This window comes from Rhinoderma darwinii, chromosome 9 (assembly GCF_050947455.1).
Source record: "Rhinoderma darwinii isolate aRhiDar2 chromosome 9, aRhiDar2.hap1, whole genome shotgun sequence".
Classification (NCBI taxonomy): domain Eukaryota; kingdom Metazoa; phylum Chordata; class Amphibia; order Anura; family Rhinodermatidae; genus Rhinoderma; species Rhinoderma darwinii.
In genome coordinates, this window is record NC_134695.1 from 83,230,298 (window position 1) to 83,243,281 (window position 12,984).

The 12,984-nt window shown below is 44.9% G+C and overlaps 1 protein-coding gene across 9 annotated transcripts in view; it reads left to right on the forward strand.

The window, feature by feature from the left end:
* Nucleotides 1-12,984, forward strand: part of LOC142661093 (uncharacterized) — a 201,451-nt gene that overhangs the window by 166,894 nt on the left and 21,573 nt on the right. For all 9 annotated transcript variants that reach the window (XM_075838345.1, XM_075838346.1, XM_075838340.1 and 6 more), the window contains 4 exons: nucleotides 7,505-7,719; nucleotides 7,833-8,078; nucleotides 9,471-9,935; nucleotides 10,996-12,045. In XM_075838345.1, coding sequence (XP_075694460.1) covers nucleotides 11,000-12,045 — 1,046 coding nt within the window. In that variant the 5' untranslated portion in view covers nucleotides 7,505-7,719; nucleotides 7,833-8,078; nucleotides 9,471-9,935; nucleotides 10,996-10,999. The remainder of the gene's footprint in view (nucleotides 1-7,504; nucleotides 7,720-7,832; nucleotides 8,079-9,470; nucleotides 9,936-10,995; nucleotides 12,046-12,984) is intronic.

Here is a 12,984-nt window from a genome sequence, read left to right on the forward strand (position 1 = left end):
ATGTGTTTTCTAAGGAGGCCTCCGAGGTGTTGCCCCCCCATAGAGATTACGATTGCGCTATCGATTTGGTGCCTGGTGCCAAGCTTCCTAAGGGTAGGATATTTAATCTTTCATGTCCTGAACGTGAAGCGATGAGGGTGTATATCCAAGAATGCCTGGCCAAGGGTTTCATTCGCCCCTCGACTTCTCCTGTAGGTGCTGGCTTCTTCTTCGTGGGGAAGAAGGATGGTGGTCTTAGGCCGTGCATTGATTATCGTAACCTGAATAAGGTCACCGTAAGGAACCAGTACCCACTTCCTTTGATTCCGGATCTTTTTAATCAGGTTCAGGGAGCCCAATGGTTTTCTAAGTTCGATCTACGGGGGGCATATAACCTTATCCGCATCAAAGAGGGGGATGAGTGGAAAACTGCGTTCAACACACCCGAGGGTCATTTCGAATACCTGGTCATGCCCTTTGGGTTGTGTAATGCCCCTGCCGTCTTCCAGAATTTTATTAATGAAATCCTGAGAGAGTACCTGGGTAATTTTCTTGTTGTGTACCTTGATGACATACTGGTGTTTTCCAAGGACTGGTCCTCCCACGTGGAGCATGTCAGGAAGGTGCTCCAGGTCCTTCGGGAGAATAATCTGTTTGCTAAGACTGAAAAATGTGTCTTTGGGGTACAGGAGATACCATTTTTAGGGCAAATCCTCACTCCTCATGAATTCCGCATGGACCCTGCCAAGGTTCAAGCTGTGGCGGAATGGGTCCAACCTGCCTCCCTTAAGGCGTTACAGTGTTTTTTAGGGTTCGCCAACTATTACAGGAGATTTATTGCCAACTTCTCGGTCGTCGCTAAGCCTCTTACGGACCTTACCCGCAAGGGTGCCGATGTCCTCCATTGGCCCCCTGAGGCCGTCCAGGCCTTTGAGACTCTCAAGAAGTGCTTTATCTCGGCCCCCGTGCTGATTCAGCCCAACCAAGAGGAGCCATTTATTGTGGAGGTTGACGCTTCCGAGGTGGGAGTGGGGGCCGTCCTGTCCCAGGGTACCAGCTCCCTCACCCATCTCCGCCCCTGTGCTTACTTCTCTAGGAAGTTTTCGCCCACGGAGAGTAACTATGATATTGGCAACCGCGAACTTCTAGCCATTAAATGGGCTTTTGAGGAGTGGCGGCACTTCCTGGAGGGGGCCAGACACCAGGTAACGGTCCTTACGGATCACAAGAATCTGGTTTTCCTAGAATCGGCCCGGAGGCTTAATCCTAGACAAGCTCGGTGGGCACTATTCTTTACCAGATTTAATTTCTTGGTTACCTATAGGGCTGGGTCCAAGAATATTAAGGCTGACGCTCTGTCACGTAGTTTCATGGCCAATCCTCCTTCCGAGAAGGATCCCGCTTGTATTTTACCCCCTGGTATAATCGTTTCTGCCACGGAATCTGATTTAGCTTCTGATATCGCGGCTGATCAGGGTGCAGCTCCCGGGAACGTCCCTGGGGACAAACTGTTTGTTCCCCTGCAATACCGGCTGAGGGTACTCAGGGAAAACCATGACTCCGCTCTATCCGGTCATCCTGGCATCTTGGGCACCAAACACCTCATTACCAGAAACTATTGGTGGCCTGGGTTGCCTAAAGATGTTAGGGCTTACGTCGCCGCTTGTGAGGTTTGCGCTAGGTCCAAAACCCCTAGGTCCCGACCTGCGGGCCTACTACGTTCCTTGCCCATTCCCCAGAGACCTTGGACCCATATCTCCATGGATTTTATCACCGATTTGCCTCCATCTCAGGGCAAGTCGGTGGTGTGGGTGGTAGTCGACCGCTTCAGCAAGATGTGCCACTTTGTGCCCCTTAAGAAGCTACCTAACGCCAAGACGTTAGCTTCTTTGTTTGTGAAACACATCCTGCGTCTCCATGGGGCCCCAGTCAATATCGTTTCTGACAGAGGGGTACAATTTGTTTCCTTATTTTGGAGAGCTTTTTGTAAAAAGTTGGAGATTGATCTGTCCTTCTCCTCCGCCTTCCATCCCGAAACCAATGGCCAAACGGAAAGGACCAACCAATCCCTGGAACAATATTTAAGGTGTTTCATCTCTGACTGTCAATTCGATTGGGTCTCATTCCTTCCCCTTGCTGAATTTTCCCTGAATAACCGGGTCAGTAACTCGTCAGGGGTCTCCCCGTTTTTCTGTAATTTCGGGTTTAACCCTAGGTTCTCCTCCGTCTCCCCTGGTTGTTCCAATAATCCTGAGGTAGAGGAGGTTCATCGGGAACTGTGCACTGTCTGGGCCCAGGTTCAGAAGAACCTAGAGGCGTCCCAGAGCGCACAAAAGATTCAGGCGGATAGTAGACGTTCTGCTAACCCCCGGTTTGTCGTCGGGGATTTGGTCTGGTTCTCGTCCAGGAACTTGCGCCTTAAGGTCCCGTCCAGGAAGTTTGCTCCCCGATTTATTGGACCTTATAAGATCATTGAAGTCCTCAACCCTGTATCCTTCCGTCTGGAGCTCCCCCCATCCTTTCGCATACATGACGTCTTCCATGCCTCCCTCCTTAAACGCTGCTCCCCGTCCTGGTCCCCCTCGAGGATACCTCCTGTTCCCGTTCTCACCCCTGAGGGGGTGGAATTCGAGGTGGCCAAGATTATGGACAGTAGGATGGTCCAGGGCTCCCTCCAGTACCTGGTCCATTGGAGAGGATACGGGCCGGAGGAGAGGACTTGGGTACCTGCCCGTGATGTTCACGCTGGGGTATTGATCAGGAGGTTCCACCTCCTCTTCCCCACTAAACCGGGTCCCCTTAGTAAGGGTCCGGTGGCCCCTCATAAAAGGGGGAGTACTGTTAGGGATCTGCCAGGTACTTCATCTAGCTACACTCCTGGGATTAATCAATCCACACCTGAGGCCAGACCTGTTCGACTGACACCTTCTCCCACCAACCAGGGTGGCAGGCTCAGGAGTGGGAGAGTCTATCGCGGCCTGGTCACTCGGAGTTAGCTCCGCCCCCTGCCCTTTATTACCTGCCCTGTGCTCTCCCTCAGTGCTTGTAATTCTTTTGGATTCCTGGCCCCACTGCTGCTTGCTCCAGCCTGCTTCTGCCGTGCTTCTGCCTTGCTGCAGTTCTGCTTGACCTGCTTTGCTTGCCCTGGCTTGCTTCTGTCTCCGTGTCCGCTTGGGTGTACTCACTTCGTCCTGGTCCTGACTGTTCGTTCGCCGCCCCGTTTCCTCGTGGCGTTCCGTGGCTACTGCCCCTTCCCTTGCGTGTTCCCTGTTTGTCTTCCTGTGCACTTAGCCAGCGTAGGGACCGCCGCCCAGTTGTACCTCGTCGCCTAGGGCGGGTCGTTGCAAGTAGGCAGGGACAGGGCGGTGGGTAGATTAGGGCTCACTTTCCCTTCACCTCCTTCCTGCCATTACAATGAGTGTATGAGATTAATGACATTCTGCATTATTGCCCTGTCTAAGCTTTGGAGAAATCCTTCAGAAAGACATATCCATAACAATTAGGATGACTCATCTGGGATTCTTTCACGGCTTCACTGATGGTTATGACATCCCATCATGCAAGCTCCACAGATTAGTTTTAGGATGGGTGAATTGGGGTTCAGCTACCTTCTAAATAATTGCCTCAAAGGTAATTTATAGCATGAATATAGTTTTTAGCAAATGTTTTATTTTTTTTTGCCTGTCTTTAGTTGCATAGCAGTTCTATTAATTGTCATACTGCAGTCACATCCAGAGCTGCATTCAGAATTCAGATATTTTCCTGTTAAAGAGGCTCTGTCACCACATTATAAGTGGCCTATATTGTACATGATGTGATCGGCGCTGTAATGTAGATTACAGCAGTGTTTTTTATTTAGAAAAACTATCTTTTTTGACGGAGTTATGACCTGTATTAGATTTATGCTAATGAGTTTCTCAATGGACAACTGGGCGTGTTTTACTTTTTGACCAAGTGGGCGTTGTGGAGAGAAGTGTATGACAGTGACCAATCAGTGACCAATCAGTGACCAATCAGTGACCAATCAGCGTCATACACTTCTCTCCATTCATTTACACTGCACATAGCGATATAGCTATATCACTGTGTGCAGCCACATAAACACAGTATAACGTTACTGCAGTGTCCTGATAATGAATATACATTACCTCCAGCCAGGACGTGATGTGTATTCAGAATCCTGTCCACTTCTCTGCACGTCTCAGCATACCATAGCAGGCGTAGTCTTGCGAGATTACGCTGTAAACTGTCATTTACAGCGAGATCTCGCTGTGCTGTAAATCACAGAGAAGTGCAAAGAAGTGTCAGGGTTCTGAATACACATCACGTCTTGGCTGGAGGTAATGTATATTCATTGTCATGACACATGAGTAGCGTTATAGTGTGTGTATGAAGCAGCACATAGTGATATAGCTATATCGCTATCTGCAGTGTAAATGAATGGAGAGAAGTGTATGATGCTGATTGGTCACTGATTGGTCAGCGTCATACACTCCTGTACAACGCCCACTTGGTCAAAAAGTAAAACACGCCCCATTGTCCATTGAGAAACTCATTAGCATAAATCTAATATAGGTCAGAACTCCGTCAAAAATGATTGTTTTTCTAAATAAAAAACACTGCTGTAATCTACATTACAGCGCCGATCACATTATGTACAATATAGGGAACTTATAATGTGGTGACAGAGACTGAAAGACCTCACGTGTCTCTGCTGCCCTCTGCTGGTACAATTTCTGTATTGAGCATGGTTTCCTTAACATCCGCAATCGTGGGGACAGTTGGCAGGCTACTATCCATATAAGATCGTTGGCCAGCTTTAGCCATAGGGGTATGTTCACACGGAGAAATTTCACTGCAGAATTGGTTGCCAAATTCTGCCTCATATTCATTTCAATTGAAGTATGATGCTTCTTTTTCCCTCTGGCTGATTATTTCATCTAGCGGGAAAAATAAGTGTCTTGCTCGATCTTCTGGCGAATTTGCCCAAAACTTCTCATTGATGTCAATGGGAGACTGGAATATTCCTGGCTTCTGCAGGAATAGTTCAGTGGCGGATTTTGCCGGAGGACCCGCCACGGAAAATCCGCCGTGTGAACTAGTCCTTAAAGAGGCTCTGTCACCACATTATAAGTGCCCTGTCTCCTACATAAGGAGATGGGCGCTATAATGTAGGTGACAGCAGTGCTTTTTATTTAAAAAAACAATCTACTTTTACCACTTTATGAGCGATTTTTAGCTTTATGCTAATGAGTTGCTTAATGCCCAAGTGGGCGTGTTTTTACTTTAGACCAAGTGGGCGTTGTACAGAGGAGCAGTGGCGTAGCTATAGGGGTCACAGCGGCGCAATTGAGACCGGACACAGAAGCCAGGGGGGCCCGCAGCCCCCCGCACCACATCAATGAAAAGTTACTATAGTAACTGGGGCCTATGTAATAAACTACACGGGCCCCTGTTACTATAGTAACTACAGTACTTACCCTCCTCTTCCTGGAGCGCATCAGAGGTTCTGACGTCACAGCGCAGCGCACAGCATCCCGACACTTGATGGAGTGAGGACCTGCGGCCGAAGAAGAGGTCAATTTAATTTTAGTGTCTTGCTGATGGGTTGGGGTCAGACACCCGGTACCCCCGCCAATCAGCTGTTTTGAAGGGGTTGCAGCTGCTCCTACGAGCGCTACTTCCCCTTCATTCCGGTCACTTTCTCACACTGAATCGCCGACATGGACGTGTCAGCGATTCACAGTGTGAGCAAGTGTGGGAAATGAAGGGGAAGCAGCACTCGTAGGAGCGGCTGCAACCCCTTCAAAACAGCTGATTGGCGGGGGTCCCGGGTGTCTGACCCCAACCCATCAGCTATTGATGGCCTATACTGAAGATAGGCCATCAATGTTTAGGGACTGGACAACCTTTAAAGACTACCGTGTGTTAGGCTTAGATACAGGGCCACAGCTTATACTGCATAAGAATACGGTCTGCTGGACCCTGTATCTAAGCCTACATTAGGCTTAGATACAGGGTCCAACAAACAGTATCACACATACACATGGGCCCTGTTCACATCACCGCGGCCCTTCCGTTGAGGAGTTGCGTCTGGTTAACCCCTCAACGGAAAGGCAAACGGAAACCTTAGCTTCCGTTTGCATCACCATTGATCTCAATGGTGATGGAAACTTTGCTAATGGTTTCTGTTTGTCACCGTTGTGAACGGGTTCCGTTGTTTTGGCAGAAACAATAGCGCAGTCGGCAATGCAAAACAACGGAACCCGTTCACAACGGTGACAAACGTAAACCATTAGCAAAGTTTCCATCACCATTGAGATCATAAAGTATAGCAGCATTTCTATTCATAATTTGTTACAGTCTGCCTTTATCTAAAGGTATGAAACCAATGAATGAAGATTCAGCCAATCATTAATAAACTGACCCAATAATCCTCGTTCTACACTCCAGGAGGATGGTGCAGTCAGTGACAGGGTTAATATGGCTTCCATCCATTACTCAGGCTGTTCTCTCTGATCATGTCATTATAACAATGAACCGTCTCGCCTCCTCTGATCTCACAACGTAATTAGCGGAATTCTCTGATAACTGGGGAACCCTACTGTATGAATATTGGATGTAAATATAGCTGCGGCTGTGAGTGGATATTTTTGTATGTTCTACAGCTTAGGACTGAAGACTCGGCTTCCAATTAAAGCACCTCGTGCACCAAGTCGATTTTACTTGTCAATGAAAAATAAATTGGAGCAGAGGAGATGTGACGATATGATGTTAGTGCCATCTGGTGGTGTGTGATGGTTATACACTAGATTCTGCACCAGTTTATGTGATTTTGCTTTTTTAATGATCAATGAAACAATGATCTTACAATGCAACAATGTTAAGTCTGTACAAGCATCAATAGTTTTAGGATTGATAAATGCAGCACATAGAAAAAAGTTTCCATAAATACACATGGAGGCTTTGGGGTCGGTACTGTGGCCTTGCAGTACTGAGGTCCTGAACTCAAGTCCGATAAATGGCGGCATCTGCATAGGGTTTGTATGTTCTCCCCGTGTTTGTGTGGACTTCCCCCTTGTTCTCCGGTGTCCTCCCACCCTCCAAAAATGCGCTGATACCTTATTTCAGACACATATTGGCCAGTTTTACAGAAAGCCATATACGCTATTTAGATCGTACTATCTGTACAGCACTGCAGAATTTGTTGGCGCTATATAAGTAACAGAATCTAATATAAATTATCTCCATAAAGATTTGAGCATAGTATATACCATAGTGTACAGTATATATACAATCCATAGCGAGATGTGTGCAATGATGATCTCTGCCGGTATAGCCGGACCCAGGAGGACTGATCAGCCAGGACTAGGAGGCGGGTGAAGGATCTGATAAGTCTAAGCTGTGACACATATAATAGAGGTGTAGGGAGCCAGCGCCGTCCATCCAGTGTATATATTATTATATATTATTTTCTCTTGTGGACGACAAGCTGATAATCTGATGATTTTTTCCTATATTTCAGGATTTTAAATTAAAACTCCTGGCAATTTTTTCTAATTAGTAAAATGGACGTATTATGCCAGTAATTTACCAGGACCAGAAATTCTTTCATTCTGGTCCCTTGAATGCAAGTTTCTAAGCTGCCACAATAGGTCCAATAAAATGGCGATATCATGTTGGTCTGTACAGAAGAAGTTGCCAAAACAGCGCCACTTCACCATCTAGTGGAGGACGAAGGTATAACGTCTTTTAATAAATTATATACAGGGAATCTGCAGTTGTATTTTACATTAGATCTGGTTACGTTGGTAAAGATTTTCCCAATAAATGTATTTCCTTTTTATTTTCAGATTATTCTGTGAGCTGGAGCAGATGCCAACATTTCCTGGACTCCTGGACAAGTCACTTTCCTGCGGGTTTTAACCATTGACGTTTTCCATTGAGAGTCGGTTTTCATCTGCTGTTGCTCAATCTAAAAAAAAACTACAAACACACCGCCTATAGTTTATTCCCTTCTTCAATAACTCTACCAGCGAAGAGTACCAATAATCAATTTAAAGGATAGAACAGGGTCGGCACTGCTGCACCTCTCATCGGTTGGTGAAGACTTATTGATGCACTCAGGATTTATATAATACAAATAATAATTACGGCCTTAGATTTCAGGAGGGAGGAGAATCTTGTATGGACAGTATTAGGGTATGTGCACACGATAACTGCAATTACGTCTGAAATTACGGAGCTGTTTTCAGGAGAAAGCAGCTCCTGAATTTCAGACGTAATTGCATGTACTCGCGTTTTGCGGGGCGTCTTTTACGGACATAATTTGGAGCTTTTCTTCATTGGAGTCAATGAAAAACGGATCCAATTACGTCCCAGGAGGTGTCCTGCACTTCTTTTCACGAGGCTGTAATTTTACGCTCCGTGTTTTGACAGCGACGCGTAAAATGACAGGTCGTCGGCACAGTACGTCGTAAAGCCCATTGAAAGTAATGGGCAGATGTTTGCCGACGTATTGGAGCCGTTTATTCAGACGTAATTCGAGGCGTAAAACGCCTCCATTACGTCTGAAAATAGGTTGTGTGAACCCAGCCTTAGAGTATATATACAAGTCGCGATATGACCATAGACGTTCTAATAGACCTTTAGAAAAATTTGCAAGTGGCATGCATACTGTCCAAAGAGGGAATGAAGATCCCGCAGTGTCCTAGTGCCAGCTATGGTGCACCCAACTAGCCACAGTGCCCCCTGTTAGTCGCAATGCCCACTCTATGCCACAGAGTGCCCAGTCAGCACAGGATTTTCTTGCGCCCCCTCTTGCTCTTCTGTTCCTGCAGCTCTTCTTGCTGGGCCAATCGGCCCAGCTAAAGAGATCTGTGAGGGACTGCTTCTGCCGGGACAGGGCATTATGGGACAGTTGGATGCATGCGAAGTACTGACATGTATCCAAATGATTGTTTGTCTATGAAAATAAAAAATATCCCTGTTGTTCTACATTGTTACAGTCACTCAGTTTTCCTTTATGATCTACCCGCATTATATTCTTCTAGATCTCACCGGGAGGTTGTGTAACTCTGGATTATCCAACTTCAAAGCTACAGATTAATCCCAGTACAGAAAAGCCTTCACTTAACCTAAGACGTCTTCAGATCCCTGTACGGCCACTTTCACACAGCAGGATTTTGGTCAGTTTGTTTCTTCAGTATTTGGAAGCCAAAACCAGGAACATAGAGAAGAAGTATAATGGAAGGATTTGCGCCTCTTTCATGGTTTGGACTCGCTCTTCGTTTTGTCTTTCAAATACAAAAGCAAAATACTGACCAAAATAAGTGTGAAAGTCGCGGGACTTCAGTTCCCTTTATGCCAGAGCACAGAAGAAATAATGGGACTGGAAAACCTCTTTTCATCATAAAAGTGTTATGAAATATCTTGGTTAGATTATATCTCTTTGTTCACACATGCCGTTTCAATGCATTTTTTTGATGCAGTGTTTTGAGCTAGGAGTGAATCCAAAAAGAAGGAAGAACTGATGAAAGGAGAGATTGATACATCTCATCTATTTTGCCTCCACCTCTGGATTTCTTCAAAAAATTGCATTAAACTAAATTCCTCCTCTCACATGAGGATGAAATGCAATACCAAACTCTGCCTATGGACAAGTGTGGCGCTATTTCTGGAGTAATAAAAAACAGATCCTTGGTTCCAATCCTGGAGGACTCCTTTAAGAAGAGAGTTTAGAGTTGCACATGTGAAGTTGCTAAGAGCCTGTGTAATTAATGAGGGCTCAGCCCTGTACACAATGTAAAGGCTCCGACACTCCCTCTCACTGCTCCATGGACTCACATACTAGTCCCTTCCCTCAAGATCCTGCACAGGATGAACCTGGGCTCAACAAGCTAAACTGAGTCTCCCTCATCCTCCTTATACATCCCAAATACAAGAGCCAGACCCAGGTAAGGGACCTGTCCACGTGTATAGCAGGTTTTATACTGTACTGCTGCAACTAATGCAATGTTATAGTACACTGCAAGGGATACAAGGGGGGTTCTCTTTCTCTCTCTATATACATATATATATATATATATATTCCTCCGTGTATTCCCCAGTCTCTCTCACTGGGGGTCCCACACTGCATTCACAATGGGCAACGTTCACCAACCCATTGTTGGTGCAGTGTGAATCTCAGAAGTTCTTGGGCTCCTGTGTTTGATGCCAGCATACTATATGACCTCTATTCAGACTATAAAACGTAGGCGAACCTAAGCCATATTCCATATGTCTCAAAAAGAGTTTTTGACCCCCAGGCATAGGGACCTGGTTGCAGTAGCACCCTCTGCACCCCCATAGCTATGCCTCTGCTGATTAGGTGGAACTGCCCTTTAATTAATAGTCTTCAGTCCTAGATCTAGCTTGTATATCGTTACATTGGGTGTTAAATTTCTATTATTTTTGGGCAGGAAATCTTTTTACTTTTTGTGTTATGGAATTTTTGATATAGGAAAATATTCTTCCAAGCTCCTAGTAACAATTCTTCATTGTTTGACTGTAATTGACAATTTCAAAACCACTTTTGTTCATGCAGAGAATTGTGTGTGCGCCGCTAAAATGAAATATTGTGTTTCATTGTGAACCTGGTTCAAGGAATCCTTCCCTGCTTAGCGGATGAAAGCACTTCTAGTCTGATAATATTCTGCACATGAATGACACAAAACACGTGAATGCAAGGACGGCAATGGCACAAAAAACCATGAGTCAGAGATGCAGCACGACTTTGTTCCCGTCAAGGCTTTTATCATTTCTGTGCGCCATACAAGTGTCTTACTGCAATGTTACTAGTGCGTTGAGTTTTCTTAAAGTTCAAGGATCTTTCTAGATACTTTTAGCAACCTAACCAATATATACAGTATATATAAATATCACAACCAGGGTGACCTACCTGATGTTTCAGACTCTGGTAGAATTTATAGAACCTACAGACTGACAATATCTCGGTAATCTTCTACTTTGTCACAGATAAATGGCAGCCTTGAACAATGGCCACGGGTGGTCCCCAATACACCATGCCGCCTACAAAAATCATCTTACACTTGTGGAACGTCTTATTGAATCTTCAGGATATGAACACCTCGAGATGAAGACTGACGATACTCTTCAAAACACTCCTTTGCTTTTGGCTGCTGCACGTGGAAATCGACCAATGGTCCATCTATTGGTCAATCATGGAGCTGATATCACCTACGTGAACACCTGCAGACAAGGAGTAATAGAAATCTCTGCTCTTTTTGGTCATATGGACCTTATTAAATACTTTCTAAGACTTGATAACAAGAACTTAAATGTATATAAAAGACTCGTTGCTCTTCTAGACCATGACTCGGAAGATGATGTCTATGGGGCATGTTTCATCATCTCAGAGTTGACCAGTCAGCCGGAAGATCAAGGGCCAAATTGCCATTTGAACAATTTTGTAGACGAAGGACTGGTCTCCCAATTGGTTGAAGTCCTTAAGAAGAACCTTGCTGAGAATGTAAAGATGCGAACCTTAAATGTTTTTAGATGTATCTTGTGGAATAAGAATGTGAAGAGAAAGGTGGTGGAGCTAGATGGGTTTCGGGTTCTGGTATCATTAATCTTCTATGGTTCTAACCTGCTCCTTCCTGTAATTATGGCTTGCATATGTGAGATGGCTACAGACAAAGACTTTGCAGAAGACCTTTCGGCCACCGTCATCCCAGCACTCAACAAGATGATTTCTAGTTTAGAGCAAGAGGATGTTCTGCAGTCAACTTTGAAAGTCTTGGACCTTCTTGCGGCTGGGTCAACCATATGTAAAGACACTATAGGCAGAGAAGTTGGTCTTCTTGGCATGCTGATAAATCTCTTTAAAATTTGTCAAGAAAACTCTTTACTAACGGTTTGGAGTGAGGCTATTGGCAGCATTGCTGAAGGAAACCTAAGCAACCAGGATATTTTTCTTAGTCAGAACATTGGTTCATGTCTCCATCAGATGTTAAAATCCCAAAATAGAGACGTCCAGATGTCTGCGGTAAAAACTCTTTACAGGTAATAAAACGAACACGGAAATGTATGTGGTTGTTCTTTCATTCAGTGTGGGTTCATTTGCCTGACTTAAAGGATTCACTGGTGTAATATATGAGTAAAATATAACATTTATTTATAACTCTCTAAAAACAGGGGTACAATCACCACTGTGAAAAAGCCCCACCGTGTGTATAAAAACGTATTAAATAATAAACACTGAGTTCTAATTCAATTGTGAAGCTCCTATAGCTCAGTGTTCAACAAGAATATCAATACGGAATCAGCATTTGAAAAATGGGCATAACAATAGTCTTGACCCTAATTCACACTAGAGTCCGTGATAACCGCACCGGAAGCTCCTAGTGTTGAGGTATACAAACAATGCTAGTGTTCCCAATGCTAAAAAATTCCTATTCACAACCGACCCGATCATTTGCCTGACTTAACCAACACTTTTAAGTTTTGTCCGACCATCACGTCAAATTTTTACTTGAACGATGGCGCCACATATCGACATCTGACAGATAATTGTCAAAAATAGATAGAACACAGATTCTTTGAGATGTTCCCTGACTGTGGGCTGTCCTTGGACTTGCCAATTTATGATCGATTATTCATGAAAAGGTGTAGTCTTTGTGAAGTTGGGATGCTATTTCTCAAATTTCTAAATGGGCATCATTTGGCATAGGGTGGTGGATAATGATTAGTGAACATGAGCTGGTGGGTAGCCAAAAACATCACTGGTCTATATAGTGTGACCGTGCACCTGTGTCCCATTAAGCCTTTCTCTATAGCCTATGGCCAGTTTAACAAGAAAATCTCCGCTTTGGACTATCCCTACTTATTAGAAGGGTTGCTTGACAATCAGATGATCACAAAGTGCTGAAACCCCCGCGATCAGATGTAATCTGTGAGGAAACCTGGCAGTAAGCGTTCAGTTTCCATGCAGCACCACCACAG